This window comes from Hylobates moloch, unplaced genomic scaffold (genome assembly GCF_009828535.3).
Source record: "Hylobates moloch isolate HMO894 unplaced genomic scaffold, HMol_V3 SCAFFOLD_9, whole genome shotgun sequence".
Taxonomy (NCBI): Eukaryota; Metazoa; Chordata; class Mammalia; order Primates; family Hylobatidae; genus Hylobates; species Hylobates moloch.
This window is the reverse complement of record NW_026652284.1, coordinates 89,867,415-89,889,217: the sequence shown is the minus strand read 5'-3', so window position 1 is coordinate 89,889,217 and position 21,803 is coordinate 89,867,415. Positions and strand designations below refer to the sequence as shown.

The following is a 21,803-nucleotide window of genomic DNA, read 5'->3' as shown; positions in this document are numbered from 1 at the left end:
TCACACATTCAAAGCAAATCTCAGGATCTAAGTGTAAGATCAGAGGAACCTTACAACTTAAGAGATGGTTGGGTTCTGAGCCCTACCAAATCCCCTACATCAAAGGCCCTGGAAGAAACAAAGTGGGATGCTAAGTTAGATGGAGATATGTGGAAAGAGCCACTTGGACCTTGAAGTCTCAGAATGTGCTGAATGCTCTGGATGTGTATAAATGGTATATTCCTTCTTATTAGAAAGTAACTTCCTGCTCTGCTTGCAGAGTGTTAACCAAGGAAGACAGAAATTTAGAAAGGGTGATGGATGAGAGAGATGATGAGTATCATCTGTGGTTTAGGGACCAGCTATGGCAGTGTGACCACGAACCCTCTTCTTAAAGTTTTTCCCAGAAATTGTGACCATGCAGAATCTTGGAGAAATCATACATAACTTAATGTAACTAACAATGAAGAAAGCAAGTAGATCCCAGTGGTCCCAAGAGAGGACTAAAGTGGATACAGGCTGGTACACCCATCTCTCATCTCTTTGAATATTGGCTGTTAACAAATCTCCCTTTTCCCAGACAATTAGCTTAGCCAAAAAGGAGCCACATACACGGGAAATCAAGGTCATCCCCATAGGGGCAGCTGTAACCAAAAACTAACATGGGGATACAAATGACTCTCGTCCCCCACCCACCTCGCCAAATGTGGGATCAACTCCGTGGCAATTTTAACTTACACTCTAGAGTTTCCCAGTGGCATCAAGCGTAGCTGCCCTTCAGCTCATATCACATCCTTGCTTAGCAACTTCCCTTGCCCTGTTCTCTTCCTTCCCTTTCTACTAGGCGTTCCAAGAAGCCACTAATATAAAAGTCCTCATCTAAGGCTGTTTCTAGGGAATCTCAGTCAACCAACTTTTATATGTTATTTTAAAAGACTATATCATATGAAAGAATAATAGTTATTAATGTTATTTCAATAAATTTCAATTTTAAGGCTTCATTTCATAAAGGCAGTTTCATTGCCACATGATATTTATAATATTCTGGAGCATATTATGTATTAAAAGCCATACATGTTCAATTACAACCTATGTAGCATGTTATACAATTTCCTCCAAGGGTATCAGCATTGCAATTAACACTTAAAAATGTTGCTCATTTGTTTCACATTTCTGGGATCTAAAGTTGTGAGGAAGAATATGTTAAAACTTAGATGTCTAACTTATTGAACTACTTTCTTCAAAGAGACACTGGTTAAAATTATCCTGGAAGGGAGACTTGCTCCATTAAAACAGGAAATGCACAGTGTTATTTAATAGGCCAAATGAAAATAATTGATGTGTTTACTACATTAACTTATATATAATTATTTTACATTTCTAAGCAGCCATCCTGGTTCAGTGAAAGTGCAGTGGAGTTTGAGTCAGAAGATTTTTATTCTAATTCTAGCTGTGCCAATAGCTGTGGGAATTTGGCCAGGCACTAAAGTTCTTTGAGCTTAAGGTTCTTCAATTTCAAAAGGGGATGATAATATATAATCCTACTTACATGAAAGGGCATTTACAAATTATACAAATTAATTAATATTAAATCACAAATACCAGTGTTTTGTTGTTGTTGTTTTAGAAGGAAAATTTAACATCAGTTCTTCAACATGCAGTATAAGAATCCTGCCAAGAAACCATTCTCAAAATTGACTCTGATGTCTGATTTCTTTGTCATATTGAGCAGATTGTTATAAAAATTCACTTAAATCATTTTTACTAACAATGAAACATTATTAGTTATCCTCTACATATTGTTTACAGAAATTAATTGAGAAGATTTGTAAAAGACTGTGTACTTGCCTGAGATGTCCAAAAGGCCACTGATGGCATTGTAACTCATGATCCCTGCATGGGGCTTTCGGGGTGCCATGTTATGAGCTGAAGCAAAGGTAGGCCAACAAATCCCACTTCTCCCACCTTTTACCAAAAAAAAAAAAAGTTAATGAAAATTGAATATGCACTCATATGAACAACAACATTAAAGCTTCAAATTTTTCACCTGACGGAGATCTAGGACTCCGATGAGCAGCAGTGAGTTCAATATTGGGATCATCATTAGTTAGGACATCAGAGCAATTAAACCCAGGGCTACTTCCAACAATTAATGAGCTCTGTTTGGAAATAAGCCAAACAATATAGCATTAATAACAGCTCTTACTAAAGGAAAACATGATAATGAATAATATTAAATTCTACTGTAGTAAATAAAACACAAACTATAAATTCAAAAAGTGGATCATTCATTAAACAAAGATGAAAAAGGTTGCTACCCCAACTGGAAAGACACTGAGAATAGGAGAGGGAATACAGACATGTAAATAATTATATATAAGGACATGTTATGTTTCTGTGATAAATACATCCAGGGAACAGTAGGAACAAAAAAGTGGAAGAAGTGTCATCACCACCTAAACTGGCTCAGAAAAAACTTCATAGAGGGAGTGAAAATTTGACTAACTATTGCAAGATTAGCAGGTGATAAGCAAGAAGAGGGAAGGGAGGAGGAGAGATAAGAATGAACAGTTTTTTTGCTGGGCACGGTGGCTCACGCCTGTAATCCCAGCACTTTCAGAGGCCGAGGCAGGTGGATCATGAGGTCAGGAGATCGAGACCATCCTAGCTAAGACAGTGAAACCCCGTCTCTACTAAAAATATAAAAAATTAGCCAGGCGTGGTGGCGGGTGCCTGTAGTCCTAGCTACTCGGGAGGCTGAGGCAGGATGTGAACCCGGGAGGCGAAGTTTGCAGTGAGCCGAGATTGTGCCACTGCACTCCAGCCTGGGCTACGGAGCGAGACTCCATCTCAAAAAAAAAAAAAAAAAAAAAAAAGTTTTTTAGGCAGAGGGCAGTGGCAACAAAGGCAGGGAGGTGTGGGCGAGACAGAGATGAAAGTTAAGGAGATTATTCTTATTAGTCCTTCAGAAATTCCACCCTTCTCCGAGTTATTTTTTTCTCCATGGTGTGGCTGTATTAATTTCTTACCTTAATTTGTACACTTTTACTGGAAATTTTGTGTGATACAGCAGCTGGCAGGTAAATCATTGGAAAAATGGCCATTCCATTGTCAACCAGGGTCACATTATAAATGTGCACACTCTCTGTGGTCTGCAATAGAATTTGCAGGTTACACATAATACTAAGGACAATCATAAAAGAAAATAAATAATCACCATCTTTAATCATAATTACCTGAAAATAAATTCCATAATCCCAGCATGTCCAAATGGTAAATCCTTGTATGAGAGAACATCCAGGAAGGCCATCTTGGTTCATATAGATCCCATATAAACCTCCATGGGCTTCATTGTCAAACCACTTTTCCACAGGATTAAACTGGCCTTGGAGGGAAATATAGAACCAGAGAATGAACACTACATTTTATGTCATATAGTTTTAATAAGCAGTATCAGTTAAAGTTAACAAAATTCTTTTCAAAATTACATACATAATTCTGATATCAGGTTTAATATAATCAAAATTTTTTATGGCTCTGCCATTTATGGTTCACTCTATTTAGTGTTTTTCTTTAAATGTTCTCGAGATGGAGTCTCACTATGTTACTCAAACTCGTCTCAAACTCAAGCCATCTTCCTGCCTTGGCCTCCTGAGTAGCTGGGACTACAGGCATGCCCCACCTCGCCTGGTTTATTCTAATTAGTATTTACTTTTGTCTAACTAGTCTCTTCACTGTTACTTAAAATAACTGTATACTCATTTGCAAAAGTTTAGTGTTAACACCCTTACATTATTTATCTGATTAAAGTAAACATTAATTTAATTAGAAAGAGCATGGGATTTAGATACAAATAAGCCTAAACTTGAAACACAGTGGTACAGCTTACTGTCTGTGAAATGCTTCCCCCCAACATCTTTCCATTGCTATGTCCTTCTGGCAATCCCATTTTCAAGTCAAATGTCACTTACTTAAAAGACCTTCCCTAAATACCTGATACAAAATAACACCTCAGTCACTTTACATTACAATTAAAATTCCTTTCACTTGATATTTTTATTATTATTTGTGAATTATCCATCTCTTCTCTCCTACTAAGATGTAAGCTTCATGACAGAAGACATTGCGCCTAGCTCATTCACCATCATTTCTTGGAGCCTAGAAGGTAGTACAGAGATAGGTGGTCTTTAACTATTTTAACAATTGGTGTATGCATTATCTTGGGAAAGTTGTTTAACCTTTTAGGACCTTAGTTTCCTCATATGTAAAAAAGTTTTAATGATTAATTCAGAATTGTTCCAAAATAAAATGAAATAACCTACATACAGTGCCTAGCAAATACTCTCAATAAATGGCAACTATACTCATTATTAATATATAGAACAAACGGGATTTTCATGAAAGTTTTACTTATGTCCAAATCAGTTCAATAACCTTAATAACTACCTCCCCAAACAGGCATGAATTGGAGGATTGTCTATAAAGAGCAGCACCACCTCCTAAATTGTACTTAATACCAGCTCTCCTGTTCAGGTTCTCCAGTATCTGTTTCCTTTTATCTTCTATTGATTTTCCCTTCTTCCTAGTCCATTGGGTTTTACATTTTATTTATGATCTTCCTGGTTTTGATAATTTTCCTGCATTATTAAAATTGTTATTATTAAAAGAAGATTTTTAAATTTCTCTCCCTTAGAGTCACACAATATAGATGCATGGACAAATAGGGTTTGACCCCTGAACCTAGTGTATATCACTATCCCCAGTTTCCCAGACTCTTGTGTGGAGGATGGATTGAATAAATTGATGTACCATTACAGGAACGTAAACTCTTTATTCCTCTGTGATGTTGCATATTTCAGTTGCTATAACTCCAAAATTTCCTTATAAATAGTCTCAATTATTTAGGAATATCAACATAGTCAGTGAAAAATGCATTACATAGCGTTATACATACTAGTAAATATTCATATTCAAAGATATTTTGATGTTGAAAAATCCATAAGGATAACTTTATTGAAGTTGTAAAGAAATTACATATATTTTAAATTTTTAAGTCAAAGAAAAGCCACTTTAAATGGTTGGGAACTAAAATATTTAGCAAGAGCATACATCAAGGAATCAGTTAAGTATATTGACAAAATAGTTTTTATTCCTTCAAAATGTATTTTGCACAATAATAAAACCAGCTTAAGTCTAAAAATGTTTGAATTGACAGAAAAAAATGCTGATTCAAAGAATCTTAAAAATACACTTTTAACTAGTATATTTTTAAAAGGTGAATTTTATGCTATATAAATCATGCCAAATAAAGCTGTTAAAAAGTAACTATACTGAGATTTTTCTTTTAAAATCAGCTCTGGAAGGGACATACATTTCTCAAAGAAAGCCCATTTTCTTTAAATTTCTTTAAATTTCTTTAAATTTCTTGGAGGGTAAAGTCTGCAGATTTATTATGTATTTTTTTTGATCTGGTAATTATTTATTATAAATTATTGGTTGAAAATATAGAGATTATTTAAAAAGTATACAATTATAAGTACTGAGTCTCCTTGTTCCCAATTACTTTCTATGATTTTTATACTTTCCTTATGTAAATACAAATACCATATACATTCTGATTCCTTCCCTTTCTTCCACAAAACATATTTTATAGATATTATACCTAAAATAGCATTATATAAACTATTTTGCATTCTCCAGTTAGCACTTAAGAATATTCTAGAGATTTCTTCATATCAATACATTGAACTCTTCTGCCTTCTTTCTTTGAGTAGTCTAGTGTTCGTTCCTTTGTCTGGCTTTATATAACTATTCTACCATTGCAGGACACAAAGTGGCTTTCAGTTTTCTGCTAGTACAGACAATGCTGTGATGAATAACCTTGTTCATAAATAATTTTCTAAGTTTGTAAAGGCAACTGTTAGCTAGATTCATAGAAGTGGAAATACTGAGTCAAAGGTAAATGGCACATGTGATTTTGGTAGATGTTGTCATGTTACCCTAAGTAGAGATTATATTGTTTTGTCCTTCAACCAGCAAGGTGTAAATGTTTCGCTTTCCCTACAGCCTTGCCAAAAGAGTAGATGCTCAGTTAGTTCTTAATTTTTACTAATCCAATGTAGAGAAATCTATATTTGAGAAGTGTCTGTTCATGTTCGTTGACTTTTTGATGCATGCAGTTTTAACATACGAATAGTGAGCATTTATTCTGTCAAAGCAGAAGTTAAAATAATGGCATATGTCGACATGTATCTCTATAATAAGTGCTGTTTTTTTAAAAATAGTGGTGGGATGAGGTACTTACTGTCCCAATACCAACCAAATCAAGAACTCAAGTTGTCATTTGAGTTTTGGGATCATAAACTTGGGAAAATAAAGTTTTCCTTAGAAACCTATTTATTTATTTTTTTAGATCCAGTGTTATCTTGAAATAATTTATCTTGTTGAGTTATTTCAGTGCCCAGAAGGAAAAGATATTACATATTGAATTAACAAACAATAATTATTTATTTTAACAATTTTGTACAAGTTATTTCCTAGTTTTAGCGATTCTTGGTTTAAAAGACTTACCTGGGCAAGGTTCACCATCAAGGCGGTATCCTGCTCTTCCAAATCCAGCCACTACATTATTCTGTAAAACTGTATTGGTCCCTCTATTTATCTAGTGCAATGATTTAAAAAAATACTGTGTATCAGGCTAGTAAACATTTATATAAATTGAAAGTAAGTATATGACAATATACTTATGAAAACCTTTAATTATGACTACATTTTCATGAGGAAAATTTTTATTTATTATTTACCCCATTCAAACTTCATTACAAATCATGAAATTATACTAGGTTCTTGGTGTAAAACCATCATTAAGTACTATAGCCTGGACTTCATTTAAAAACTACGTTAAAGAGATTATTTCTTATTTCAGTCACAAAATCCACTGAATGTGGTTTAAAATTTACAAGGCACAGAACAAATTCCAGTATTATAACAAGGTAAGAAGAATGTTAACACTTTTTTCAGGAAGTTGTGATCACCGAAAAAGCGATAAATATATGTTTATATATTATATTTATATATGTTTAATATAAATATATATTTATATAAAAGTATGCATATATAGAATATATATAACATATATGTGTATATTTTGGGACAGAGTCTCGCTATGTTGCCCAGGTAGATGTCAAACTCCTAAGCTTAAGCAGTCCTCTTAACTCAACCTCCCAAGTAGCTAGGATTACAGATGCAAGCTCTTTTTAGTTATATTTTGTTACCAATTTGATTAATTTATTTAAAAAAGGACAACTAAGGCAATGAGAGTGGATCATAAGATTCAGTGGAGACATTGACTAGTTTACATAACATTTGCTATAATCACAAAGTAGGTTAGCATGAGTGTTAGGTAATTACTAAACAATTTTATTTTATAACCGAAGTCAAAGTAATAAAATATGGAAGCATAGAGCACACATTTCGTTCTTGCCTATGGTGTCAGCAAAACAGTCAAAAGTTGTGATCATATCAAACACACTTATTTTTAAATATTTTGATAAAAATAGAGTCACACGAATTCATACATGTCAATTAAGTACCTTTTCCTTCAAAAGCCATAGATACCCTTAAAGATTTGGAATTGATATTTAATATGTATAAACAGATAAAAAGATAATATTTTTTACCTCAATAATGTATACTAAATTTCAGCTTTCAGATTTTACCTTAAGGTATTAATAGTTGCACACAAAAAAAACTCAATCCTTATCCCATCTTTCAAAGATAACTATTTTAAATTTCTTTTGATTGTATGTCATAGGTAAACACAGGAGGAAGCTATCTCCTCCACTTTCTCTTGTCTTGTTTGTAATCTTACTCTATATTTAAACAAACACTTATAGTAATTGAAGAAAATTCATGGGAAACAAGAAGGTTCCAATTAGTAATATCAGATAAGTATAATAATCTTGCATGTAGAATCATGACAATTTTAGACGAGAAAAGAATTTTAGAGATTCCATTGTCTATTTTCATTTTTAGGGAGGAAACTAAATCCAGAATTAAGTAGCAATATACCTAAAGCACTCAGTCGAGCAGCAGCAAAGAGGCCCTGTACTGGAACTTGAAATAATGTTGGAGAAGAAATGAGGTAAGAGAACTATTTAAACCAATAGACATTGACAGAAAAAAAAATATACCAATGGCTATCGAAACTTACATCATCTTTTTAAAAGTGCATTCACTCCTTTAGTTAGCTCATTTTATTAGATATTTTTAAATAACTGATATAATTATAAATTAGTATAATTATAAGTTTGTTCTCACTACCTCAATTGCTGCATGCCAGAGAGTTGAACTTAAATCTTTTCTGTTCTGATAGGTTCCTGGCCAAACTGAAAGTGCAATCAAATTCCCTCGGACTCTGTTGGCATTCCCCCATATTCTTATGCCTGTTTAAAAAAAGAAAAAAAGAAAGAAAATCCCCAAAATACATAAGTCAATTTGCAACGACTATTATGAGTAATGTCTTTTGATTTTTCTATAAAATTATTTTTGTACTTTGAGCCTGACAAATGATCCTCTTAGAGTTTTGAAGGAGTCCTCTGAACTCTTTGATAATGAACTCTACCTCTTTTTTTTTTTTCTTTAGAATCTTCTGGGATGCTTGTTAAATATGTGGGTTCACAGGGTCCATTTCAGATTTTATTTAACAAACACACCCACAGCTTTTATATACATTAAATAAGTTTATTATACTTTATATTGACAAAAATCAATATAATATGCCTAAAGTTGTATGTAACCTTTATTTGTAATAATATTTATGATTGATATGTGAGGAGTAATAAATTTAAATAATTAGTGATTAGATAACTCATATAAGAACGTGATGTGGTAAAAATTCTTCCATGTTATAGGGCTATAGTGTCTAATATGATAGCCATAGCCACATGTGGCTATTTAAATGTATATTAAGTACAATTAAATTATGTACCATTAAAATTAACAATTCAGTTCCTCAGTCATAATTCAGCTCCTAGCCATAATTTAAGTGCTCAATAGACACATATGACTTAGTAATTACTATATTAGACAGCATAAATATAGACCATTTCCATCCTCACAGAAAGATCAATTGGGCAGTGTGGCTCTAGAGTATACAGATAAGAAAGCCTCCACAGGATGTGTAATTTGGACCAAAATATTATTATATTACCTTCCCCCACTGTAAAGTGAATGATGTTGTCATCTATGTCCAATCCATCTGTCCCAAATACACCAATTGCTGGAGAGAAGCCATGGTGAAAAGCACAGCCTCGAATATAAGATGAGCCATGTTCTTGAATCTATACAACATTGGAATACAGAGAACATTTTAAAAATAAAATTACAATATATTTTAAAAAATTGAAGTAAATGATTTTCAGTAAACAAACCTTGATCAATAATCAATACTCAATTCACTTTCTCTTAAAGATGATTTCTCCATAAGTCTTTAATATATCCATATATAAAATATGGAAATTTCCATATATCTGAATTTATTATTAGATGTATTAAATATGTATGCTTACTTTAAATGCAGATTTCAAAATTCTCAAGTTCTTTTCTAGGCATTTATATTCCTATTATCACTTATAAAATGCTAAGGTGCTAAAAATTATTTTTTCAGAATAGTTTATGATGACAGGGATTTTTTTTTAATTACAAAAAATAATACTTTAGGCAAAGAGTTACTATTCAAATGTCTATAGGAACCATTCAGTGAACAGGTTAGGGGTTTCAATTTAAACCTTCAAGATTATTTGTTATTTCTACTAAGAAATATGCTGTCTCTCATTTTTCTTAAATCACCAGCCCTCTTAGAATATTTATTTTCCCACTTTTGATGGAGGTGTAGATCAGACATGCATTTCATTTGAGAAATTTAAGCAATACTCTCTTTGTTTACCAGAAACCATTTGGAAAAATGTTTTTGGTCATTGTAAAATAAAGTGGATATATAAACCACTATTATAGATCTTTAATTCTTTCACGCTCCGTACTATTTTTCCTATGGTTTTTACTGGCCTTAAATAAATGAACAATATGGGTGGAATCAAATCCTGCTTATATAGGTCTAAAAAGTTAATGGGCCAAGAAAGTTTTATTATATTAGCTTTTAATTTTAGCTAATATAAGATGTGGCTATTTAGAAGTCAAATGAAAATAAAAATATTTTGCATATTTTTAATATACACAAAATTAAAAATAAAGCACAAACCTGTCCTAGGTTAAGAAACGTTACAGCATATCTTGGATCTGTGCTATCCCTGAAGCCTTCTTGACCACTGTGATAAAATTCCACATTACTTATTCTTGCATTTCCTAAGGTAGGGAAAGATTTAAAATTTGTTTTTCTTAAAACAGTTGGAATAAAACATTTTTGAAAAGCTACACAAAGTTGTTCAAATTTTTCATGAAAAAATCATTATTCTCTGCTCCTTTAATCCAGAAGAGGAAGTATTTCTCAGACCTCTTTTCATTGTACTCACAAATAGCCTTTTTCAACTTTTTTTTTTCTAATAGCCTGCACTCTCCCGCAAAGTTTTAATAATGCATATATACCATATATCTGTTAGTATACAGTGGCCCTTTGGAGGACCACAAACCATTGTAATACCTACATTTTTTGCCCCCACCTCAAGAACTAAGTTTTTCCTCCTGGGGGGTGATATTTTCAAATTGAGAATATATTGCATAAGGCATAAAATATAATTTACCTGACATTTCCCTTTTGATGCCATAAAGAGCTTTTAAAGGCATTACCTTTTATAATCTCTTTCAGAATATGTATTGCCAATTATCTGCTGGTCAGCTTATCATAAGTACCATCGAGGTGACAAAGGGTAATTTTACAGACTACTAATAACAGCAATAACAATCCATGAGAGATTGCTCTTTGTCAAGTGCTGTACTAAATGCATAACAGACAATATGGGGTTTAATTCTCATAAAGCACCCTGTGAGTTAGGAACTTTCATATCTCTATCATCTAGTTAAAAAAAAAACAGAGGCACAGGAACTCATGGCTGGAAAATAACAAAAGAGAATATTATTTGTTCAAAAACTGATAATAGGATGTGTTGGAGAAAAGTTATTTTGTACTAGAAAGGAAAGCCTACCTTAAAATCCATGAGGCAATTCTTATATACGTGGTTGAGAAGATATGAATAATTGAGATAATGATAGAGAAGCCATGATTACTACAAACCACCTGGGCTTACAAAAGCCATAGATGTGTTATCTTTACTTACATCACAAAATAATTTATAGCAGCAAGGAAAGATTCTCATAGGAATAGGGTTCATTGCCGAATTTGAAGTGAGAAAGACACAAATTAATATTCAAGATAAAAGAATCATCTGTTTCTTCATCTTTAAAAGGGGTAATATTTATGCCATAACATTATGAGGATTAAATGAGATCGTATGTGTTTAATGCTTAGCACAGTGCCTGTGATCTTGTGTCATGTTCATCATTACTATCACCATCATTATCAGTGGCAGCAGCACCATCATCATAAGGTAAGCTTCCTCTGGCAGATTATGACCAACAAGTAGAGGCTATAGTGAGACAGCTGTTTGCTCAATATAAAGATTTTATAAAATAGATCTGTTGCAAAATGAAATAGGCGGTGTTTTGAACAAATGAGTACCTGCAGAAACAGTTCAAATCAAGAATGGATGGTCTACTCCTAGTACCCAGATTGTGGGATCCAAATAACATCTTCCAATAAAAAGAACCAGAATTACTTGGAGCAACAACGAGTTCCAGTCTTAGAAAAAAATTACAATATGTGCTTGCTGTATCAGAAAGTAAAGAGGCTTAGAAAACTAAGTCATGTCAAGAGGACAGGCAACATGAAAAGGTTCTGAAGGTCAATAATGGAGCATTCTCAGTATTAATCAGATTAACAATCACAGTGGATTCGAACAGGTCAAATATGTTTTGATTCAGGAGCACATAATGATACTAACAACAAAACAAATAAAAACTCCCTGTCACCTTTGGAGGATGCTTGGGAACCAACACATTATCTTGAAACCTACTCAATATGAGGAAAAATCAAGCATTTTTTCCTGTATTTCCTATTCGAACTATTTTTCAATGCAGTCAAATGGTTGTTTAGGGGAGATTTTCTTTATTATAAATGAGAAGGAAATTTTAAACCTTAATGATTTAATGAATCTAGGCAATGTTAATTAGTAGCTACTAACATTGTAAGAAGAGAAACAATCATACGTTATGTACCTACTGATGGAAAAATACACTACCAACTGTACCTTTTCTCCTTCCTTCCTTCCTTCCTTCCTTCCTTCCTTCCTTCCTTCCTTCCTTCCTTCCTTCCTTCCTTTCTTCCTTCCTCTCTCTCTCTCTCTCTCTCTTTCTTTCTTTCTTTTGGCTGGGTCTCACGATGTTGCCCAGGCTGATTTCAAACTCCTGGCCTCAAGTAGTCATCCCATCTTGGCCTCCCAAAGTGCTGGGATTACAGGCCTGAGACACACTGTGTGGCAAAATTGTTGACTAAAAATTGAGCCTGAAATCTCTAGTTTTAAATCACCTAGGCATAGGAAATACAGGGAGACAAGAACAAGTTAAATTCCAGGAATGCAATCACTCAATTCCTGACTGTTGGAAACTCCACAGAATTAAAGGACCAACTTCTTTTAGAGATAAATTGCAAGGAGAGAGGAATGAATCAGAGATTTAAGATTCATAACCAGTTGCAATGTGGATCTTATTTAGATCCTTATTTGAAACAAGAGGATGGATGGAAGGAAGGGAGGAAGGGAGGGAGGAAGGGAGGAAGGAAGGGAGGGAGGAAGGGAGGGAGGCAGGGAAGGAGGAAGGGAGAGAGGGAGGGAGGGAGGAAGGGAGGGAGGGAGGGAAGGAGGAAGGAGAGAGGGAGGGAGGGAGGATACTGGGGAAATTTGAACTATCATTTGATGATAAGAAGTTATTATTAAGAAATTAACATTTTTAGGTCTGATATTTGTTGATGTTTTCTAAAATGTCTTAGAGTTGCATACTAAAATATTTCTAGATGATATAATATGTGGTTGCTTCAATACAATCCAGGAACATGAAGAAAGTGGATGGAGGTGTAGATGAAACAAGATTGGCCAAAGCTGATCATCGTTGAAGCTGGTGATTAGTACATTGGGATTCATTATATTGTTTTCTCTATTTTTGGTGTATGCTTGAAATTTTCCTTAAAACAAAGCGAAAACAACAAATGATCTGTGGTACTTATTCTAAAATTATCTCTGTTAGGTGAAAGACTGGTCTGTTACCTAAGGTCATTGTTAATTTGATAATTCATTTTGTCTGTGAAGATAAAATTAACAGCAGTAATTTAAGAGAATTTACTTGGAAGGTAACAACTGGGCTACATAATCACTTTTAATGCTTTATTTTCTCACATAATCTTATTTAAAAAGTGAGAATTATGTAAGAGCTGACTAAATACAGATGAGATCATGTTATAGCTCATTTAGAAAAATAAACCGAATTGATACCAACCTTTAAATGTCATCATATTTTCAGTGAATGAGCCAACCAGTACGCGTGCTCCAAAAGAGTCCTCAGACCAACCTGGGTAATCTTCACCAACTATTTTGATGTTCCTACTTAGTATCCCAACATCAGCTGCTAACGTGTAGTTCTCACCAGTTCCAGGGACGTGGTATTTTTCAGCTGCAGCATAAAGGCAGCTAGATTATTGCCAATGCTAAGAAATATCTGTCTTTACTAGTTCCTTTGCAGTTCATATGCTAAACAGCCTTCTAATAAGCCAAAAATCAACATGAATGCGTGATTATATTTACATGTTTAAACATATATAGATGGCAGTCTGATATTATGATATTCGTATTTATAAAATGAAATATAATAAAAAATATTTCCTCTACATCAAAATGATTATTATAATCATCAAGTATAAAGTTACTACTTAACAAATCTTGAAGATAGTATATAATCACTTCAAATTATATGTGAAAACCCTGTTGTGTGGCAAATTGAGAAGTGTATTGTAATTTTAATAGATGAGGAAATAAGGTAGAGAAGTAAAAGAATTTGCCCAAAGCTAGGGGGAGAATCAACAACACATAGCTATTAACACTCTTGCCACCTAAACCTTGGTTTGTTCCACTTTTTCTGTGGCGTATTTTATATCAACCACAAGTCTTCACAATAGGTAGTAGCATATCCAACACCATCTGTACATTTACATCTTAACAATTTGTAAAACATAACCTAGATTACACACTGCTTTTTAAGAAATGTTACTCAAAACTTTAAGACAAGCAGGTGCATTTCAAACAGAGAAAAATGCTTGATATTTTAAATGAAAGAATCTGTAATGTCAAACTTCGAAAACCAACCGTTTTACAACTAATTACTATGAAACATTTTTCAAATAAAACTTTTCTGTATGATTTAAAGAAAAATATATGATATAGAATTATAGACACATGCGCTTCTATCAAAGTACTGCTTTGAGAAGTTCTTTTCGGTTTCTTTTTCATGCAGGTCAAATGTCTTCTAGTCTATCATGCTGTCTTGCATCTGGAGTTCCCGTGAGCATCATGGGCATCTGAAAGGATTTTCTAACTTTACACTACTGTCTGCTCCCACTTCCTGAGATTTGGATGAAGGAACCATGCCAAATGGGGAAAGGCTAGAGTGCTGGGAAGGCCCTGCTCCTGTAAGTGGAAAACTCCTCTTCAGATCATGCTTATTCCTTCTTTCCTCAACAATTATAGTTTTATCCTTCCATTATTACTTGTCTAAACGCATTTACCAGTAAAGACTATATCCATGAAACAGTTTAGGACAACAAGGCTTTTGGATCAAGGATCCTCAAATTTCAGCGTGCACAAGAATCACCTAGAAGCTTGCTTTAAACAGAAAGTGTTGAGCCTTACCCTATAAAATGCCAAACAGTAGGTCTTTGCTGAATATTTGCTGAATGAACGAAAGCACATAGCGGGGACTATCGGTAACCAACACAGAAAGAGCAGCGCTCACTGGTATTATTGCCAATCTAAATAAAATGCTCCTTTAACATATTTGTGACACGTTTTATCAAAGAATTATAATTACAGAGTAAATGTGAATCTTTCAACACAATTATATATCTATTTGGTTAAAAAGCATCCACTTACCTAAGTGAGTATAGGAAAGGCTATCATTAAGAATGAGAATTTTATGATCATGCAGGATTTTAACGATACTTCTTGTTTCTGTCTGGTGGAAATCATAGCTTGTGGTTGTTATCACAATCTCTTCTCCCTCCTTAGAAAAATTCAAGTGCCAAATTTAAGAACAATTTTAAAAATAGGTTTATATTTCTTGATATCATTATTAAATCATTCAAATTTAATTTATATCTCATTGACAATTATGGTATTATCAGAAAGAATAAACAGTACATCGAAGTCTCTAAAAGCATATATGCTTGTGTTTGATATTAAGAATTATACATTTTGAATTATCTGAGCATTTTCTTAACTTTAATTCAGCCCTTTAGTAAAATCACAGTAATATATACCTTTTTTAAAAAAGCAAAGACATCCAAGTAAACATACTCACATTTTTATTAAAAACTGCTCAGGAAAATATTATTAAGAGTTGAATTTTTTCCCTAGTTTTTTGTTTGTTTGTTTAGTACAATTAACTATTACTTGTTATTCCTGAAAGGCAGAAAAGCCTGAGGAAAGTTAAAGGGCAAGGCTGAGTCCTAGAACTTTGTATATTGAGCTCCTCCTTGTCATCTAAATCTCTGCTCAGAAGTACCCTTGACAAAGACCATCTCTGGAATATTCAATGTTATCTGCTACTCTTTGCCATGGCAGTCTCTATCACACTACCTGTTTTATTTCCTTCATTATGCACATTATTTGAAATTAATAGATATTTATTTATTCATTTAGTATCTGACTCTCCCACTCCAATGGAAGTTCCATGATAGCTTGGACAAATTTCTTCACCACTAAATCCCCAATGCCTAGAAAAGTGTGTGACACTTGGTTAAATATTACTCTGACACAAAATTTGCAGACAGTATTAATTGGATAAATAATAGGGATATCAAAATCACTTAATTACTCTCTTTAAAAAGTAATCACACCAGAACTATCACAAGTAAAAACATATTGTAAATAGATCGTAATACTTCTCAATAAACCCTCTTTCTATTTACCAATTATAAACTACACTAAGAGAGCAAACCCATATGTTTTGATGATTTGCATTGATTTGCTCAAACTAAGGCTCTCTTTGTTCTGTGAGTCTAAAGTTTGCTCTCACCAGAAAGGAACTGGATGAGATCTGAGAGCTTGGAGACGAAATCCATCCATTTCTCTAATTTTTCTTGGCATTTAAAAATGTATTTGTAAAACATGTGGACTCTATGGCTTGTGCATAGTTTATGAGCACAGTAGAGATGAGAATTGCTACCATTTATACTTTATTAAAATATCTCATTTAACAGAGGCAGTATTTGAATGTCATTGGGTGTCAGAATTTGTTTTCTTTTCAAATTCTTAACATGTAAAATCATAAATTAGAAGTGAAGAGGTAACTAAGATAATAAAATATATTTTAAATAATTCCATTTTCTGTTTTGCAAGAATTTATAATAAATAATTTTATCCAAAAACGTTCATATTTTTCTTTTATGACTAATATACATTGGTATAAAATATGACTAATATGACTAATATATTATGTATATACATTTTTATGACTAATAGTCATATTTTAATTTTATCCAAAAATATTCATTTTTTTCTTATATGACTTACATATATATTAATATAAAATAATATGACTAATTTATATTATGTATATACATTTTAATGACATATTATATATATTAGCTTGTGTATACATAATGTATATTAGTCATATATTGTATGACTAGTCTATAGTCATATATGTCATAAAATATATATACATAATATATAGTCATAAAATATATATAAATACAATATACATACATATGTATATATGCACACACACATAATGTTCTCTATTTATTTTAAAGGACCATTGAAGCCACAATTTTTAAATGCCTCCTATTGGATAAATTTTTGCAAGCTTATTACAAAATACACATTTTTCATCTGGTTAATCACATGAGAAAATGAATGCCCATGAGAGTGGAATAGAAACTTTTTTCAGCTGACCCACTGTGTATATTCATTTTCCATTACATAATTATTTTCTCTACCTGCCAATCCACAGCCTCCATCAGAGATAGGACTTTGGAACCTGCAAGTGCAGTTTCTGAGAGCTTAGTTTTATATATTGAATGTGGAATTCCATGAAGATCCAGCTCACCAAACACCCCTAAAGAAGAAAAGCACACTCCTACTTATTCACCACACAGTACTGAGTTAGGTGCTATTATAAAATGAAAATTTCATTGATATATTTTATTATGTGATTAAACATTTTAGAACGAAAGGAATGAATTGGTGCTCTCTGCTTGGAACCATGTAAGAAGACTTTGACCCTTTAACCCACTTCTGGAAATCTGGCTCATAGACATTAAAGCCAGTATACAAGAGTACCTGAATGAAGATGCTTACCACAGCAATATTTAGAAACACGAGGAAACTGGAAGTAATCCAAATATACATCAATAGGAAAAGGATGGAATAAAGTTTAATATACTAATACTGTAGAATAATAGGCTATAAAAAAAGAGTTTTTTTGTTTTTTGTTTTGAGACGGAGTCTTGCTCTGTCACCCAGGCTGGAGTGCAGTGGCGCAATCTTGGCTCACTGCAAGCTCCGCCTTCCGGGTTCACGCCATTCTCCCGCCTCAGCCTCTCCGAGTAGTTGGGACTACAGGCGCCCGCCACCACGCCCCGCTAATTTTTTGTATTTTTAGTAGGGACGGGGTTTCACCGTGGTCTCGATCTCCTGACCTAGTGATCCGCCCGCCTCGGCCTCCCAAAGTGCTGGGATTACAAGCGTGAGCCACCGCGCCCGGCCTAAAAAAGAGTTTTATCTGTAAGTTTCAATCAGGAAAGATTTTCATAATATGTTCACTGAGAAAAGAAAACTGCATAATAATAGTCTGACCATGTTTTATGAAAGGAACAATACTATCACCACAAATCAGTATATGTAATATGAATATAGGCATAGATAAAAAACATAGGAAAACACTAAAAAAATTTTAACTAATGCTAGTGTCCTTAAAAGAGAATTAGAAAGATGTGTATTCTTTACAGATATGTTTTCTTCATACTGTTCTATGTTATTTAAAGTGTTACTTTTGAAATAAAAAGCACATAAATTTTTTTTTAAGATTGAATTTGTCTGCCTCAGGACATTTGTGAATGGTGAGCTAATTCAATCTCAAGCAATTGTTTAGCCCCTTATTTACTTGGTGTCAGTTTTAGAAATTGTACAGTAAAACAATGGTAGCACATGCTTATATGTGTCTCCTAAATAAATATGCAGTACCATTCATAAAAGCAGTTCTTAATTGTGACCAGGTGAAACTCTTTCAAGCCATTTGCTTTCTGAGCTCAAATAAGAATATCTACAGTATACTAATGCACCTGGGAATCAAATCTCAGCAATAGCTGTGATTGGGTAATTGATTGCGGAGTCAACTGATCCACAGATTATTTATTAATACTATAAATGGAATAATGTGTAGGAAAGTTACCTTTTAAGGAAAGGTACCAAAATGTGAAACATAGTATTGCTTACATAAAGAAAACTGTATGAAGAAAACCAGATTGGAAAAATAATATACATACAAAGAGATTTGTTAATATTAGTTTTGTAATAAATTACATTTTGGTTAAATATACACATTTATATCTGTTTTTACCTGGTGAAACGTGATGTTATTTAATTCTAAAATCTCTGCTACTTCTATAACCCTTTACAATAAATAAATTTCTGTAAAAACTTCTGATACTTTTGAATCAGAAGTAATTTTTATGATAAAGTATTTATCATTATGAACTGATATGTACTTTAGTGCCATATATTTTAAAGTAGATTCTTAAAACAGATGTGACACTTTTGGTATCTGTAGACACACACCTAAGACCTTTGCCCCTTGATTTGGTCCTTCTGAAAGAGCCCAGTCTGGGGCAGCATGATTTCCTCTAAGAACAATCTTTAAGTCTCCTTTAAAAGGGTTATCTTCCCAGCCACCGATTAATCTACCTCCCTGAAATGAAGCAGAAAATTGTTAATACTTAAAAATTGACCAGGAAAAAAAAATTCACCCATAAAAAGGAATTAAGAAGTCACTGGAAGCCTCCCCTACTAAAAACGAATGAGTTTTGTTATATAAAGAACAGCATTATAACTGGAAGTGACTTTAATTTCACTTTTGGATAAGCAGTTTAAATGATTTTTCAAAGGTCAAATTCAGTATCTACTTACTGACAGAACCAGACCTAAAACTGAGATTTCATAAGACCTAAACTAGTGATGTTTGAACAGACCATAATGTATTTGAAAGTAATATCCTATATGTAAAATACACTCTTCACGCTAACACCCAAGCTATGCCATTTATAAGCCATCATTGTTAATACTAATAGTTAATAGCTATCATTAAATGCTTGTTGTTTCCATCGTGCATAATGTGTAAGGCTTCACATATATTATATCATTTAACCTTTCTTTACACCAAATTCATGAATTAGTATTATTATCCTTATTTCACAGGTGAGAAAACGAATGGTGAAAGAGGTCAGATAACTTACCCCTGGTTACCCAACTAAAAAACAATAAGGTAAAATTCAGTTGTAATTTTAATTCACCTTAAAGCCATATGTCTAATCACAATACAATGCACTTTTAAAATATTAATAACCAAGTTTCTGGACTTTATTCCTTTTCTCAAAGAAATAATAGTAATGCTAACTACTTACTATTTTAATGCTGCTTAATAGCTTTTTGGCTAAGCGATTCTTTTTCATGAACAATATTACAAGACTGACAGGACAATTGAGCTGATTAAGCTGGTACAGGTTCAAGACCATCTGGGGTTTACAAGGAATGTGGGGATTGTTCCAAATAGCTGTAACATTTTGATTTATTTTCTCTTGCTTTCATAATTCTATCTATATCCCTTTGGTTTTTTAAAAATACTGTTTGTTTTATTTAAAGAACAAAAGGCTTAAATTCTTTTACTTTTTTCAGAACTCCTAGGACTGTTTGTTGGAACAAGCTGTTGGTTTAGCCTGACCTCATAATGACATAGATATTCTATACAGAATTGAAACTGGGCTAACTGCAGACTCAAGAATCCCATAATAACTACTCATAAGAAATGTTTAGTCCATAATTTAAAGGAGAACAGAAATATATTGGACTTACCTGAGACTCACATTTAATAGGCTACAGCCAGTTGTGTTTTTATTCACACCAGTTGAATATGCTTCCTTCTTATTATTTGAGTAAATGTACATTTTAGAATTAGATTAATAAAGATATAAACTACAAGGCCCTCACTCTTACCTGCAGTGATATGTAGGTAGCATTCAAAACAACTTCTCTGTAAGAAGATTCTGCAGCTGCTACATTGTATTTATCTTCCAGTTCTAGAACCCCCCAAATAATGAGTCTTTCCATTGATGGCATATCTATGTCAGCTACAATCCATGTTCCTATAAAACAATACTTTAAGAAATATAACATAATCCATAAACTACAACTTATAGCAAAACATTGACAAGCTTATCAGTGAGTCCTAGTTTTTAGTAAGTTTATGACATGCGTTTTCATATAATACCTAATTCCTGTCTCTCCCAGAAAAATCTGCTCTTGTTAATTAATGGTGAGGTTTAAATCCACAGAAACCCTAGAAGGCTAGGTTTAGTATCCGGGATGCATTAATAGAGTCCACTTCTCCACACTTGCTCTTTCCCCAAGGTGTGCTGATAAAACTGTGATATCTACCCTGCCATAGTGTTAATATTACATAAAACAAACATTTTATTCATTTGTGTTTATGCATTTACCTTCAGGTATAATCACATTTGCCCCTGGGTGAGGTACAGTATAATTATTTTCTCGTGATGATTGCCAAAAAGAATCATTTGACCATAAACTGAAAAGAGAAGAGAAATATTTCCATGAATTACTACTTGTTGTGATATACCCTAATTTTGTCTAAAATGTAAACCATTCCATTTCCCCATAATATTTTACATGGTAGAGAAGAAAAAAGAAATGCATGCTTTGTCCTTTTAAAGACGCTTGACAGATGGTGCTATTTCATTGGGAGTAGGGGTAGAGGATATAGTTGGCTAGATTCTGTGAAGAAAGGGGTAGAAGGATGGTCTCTGAGTTGACAAGGATGCACCAATGCCATTAAGCCCCTGGGCTGGGATGGGGGTGGCAGGTCTGTATCCAAAGTGAAGGCTAGGTTAAATTGAAATAATTTCGTAAAGTGTGTGGGAGGACAGACGGTCTTCAGTTTTCATCGCTATGCCTTCTAGAAAATACCTTTTAATGCAAATTTTTATGAAGAATATTATTATAAAATTGGTGATATTTTCCCACTGGAAAATATTTAAAATCATAGTCCTTCATTCTTATTCATACCATCACTCACTATCAATAATCATGTTATGCATTCCCCTTCTTGTTTCCCATTGTTACGATCAACAAAGCCCTCTTAAACCAAGCATTAAGTTATATAGCTTGAGCCTTCTGTTCTAATCCTGAGGTAGCACTTCTGGGTCAAGATTCTGTTTTGTCTTGTATTATTCATAGCTAGTTGAATAATACAAA

General features: G+C 33.2%; 1 protein-coding gene and 1 long non-coding RNA gene across 6 annotated transcripts in view; one reads left to right on the top strand and one right to left on the bottom strand.

Annotated features, from left to right (window-relative positions):
• Nucleotides 1-21,803, bottom strand: part of PKHD1L1 (PKHD1 like 1) — a 161,310-nt gene that overhangs the window by 25,517 nt on the left and 113,990 nt on the right. Inside the window, exons 54-67 of the mRNA XM_032760273.2 lie at nucleotides 21,029-21,117; nucleotides 20,526-20,674; nucleotides 19,095-19,224; nucleotides 17,255-17,373; nucleotides 15,186-15,315; nucleotides 13,540-13,713; nucleotides 10,238-10,341; nucleotides 9,191-9,320; nucleotides 8,302-8,423; nucleotides 6,550-6,640; nucleotides 3,216-3,364; nucleotides 3,009-3,131; nucleotides 2,027-2,138; nucleotides 1,828-1,944 (exon numbers count right to left, since the gene is read on the bottom strand). Of these exons, the coding sequence (XP_032616164.1) occupies nucleotides 1,828-1,944; nucleotides 2,027-2,138; nucleotides 3,009-3,131; nucleotides 3,216-3,364; nucleotides 6,550-6,640; nucleotides 8,302-8,423; nucleotides 9,191-9,320; nucleotides 10,238-10,341; nucleotides 13,540-13,713; nucleotides 15,186-15,315; nucleotides 17,255-17,373; nucleotides 19,095-19,224; nucleotides 20,526-20,674; nucleotides 21,029-21,117 (1,739 nt within the window). The remainder of the gene's footprint in view (nucleotides 1-1,827; nucleotides 1,945-2,026; nucleotides 2,139-3,008; nucleotides 3,132-3,215; nucleotides 3,365-6,549; nucleotides 6,641-8,301; nucleotides 8,424-9,190; nucleotides 9,321-10,237; nucleotides 10,342-13,539; nucleotides 13,714-15,185; nucleotides 15,316-17,254; nucleotides 17,374-19,094; nucleotides 19,225-20,525; nucleotides 20,675-21,028; nucleotides 21,118-21,803) is intronic.
• Nucleotides 1-21,803, top strand: part of LOC131384286 (uncharacterized) — a 41,844-nt gene that overhangs the window by 1,271 nt on the left and 18,770 nt on the right. For 3 of the 5 annotated variants that reach the window (XR_009214976.1, XR_009214974.1, XR_009214973.1), the window contains exons 2-7: nucleotides 1,789-1,916; nucleotides 8,014-8,122; nucleotides 11,400-11,540; nucleotides 13,564-13,615; nucleotides 14,551-14,725; nucleotides 19,731-19,797. This is a non-coding gene — a long non-coding RNA (uncharacterized LOC131384286). The remainder of the gene's footprint in view (nucleotides 1-1,788; nucleotides 1,917-8,013; nucleotides 8,123-11,399; nucleotides 11,541-13,563; nucleotides 13,616-14,550; nucleotides 14,726-19,730; nucleotides 19,798-21,803) is intronic. The other 2 variants (XR_009214975.1, XR_009214977.1) reach the window with 2 other exon arrangements.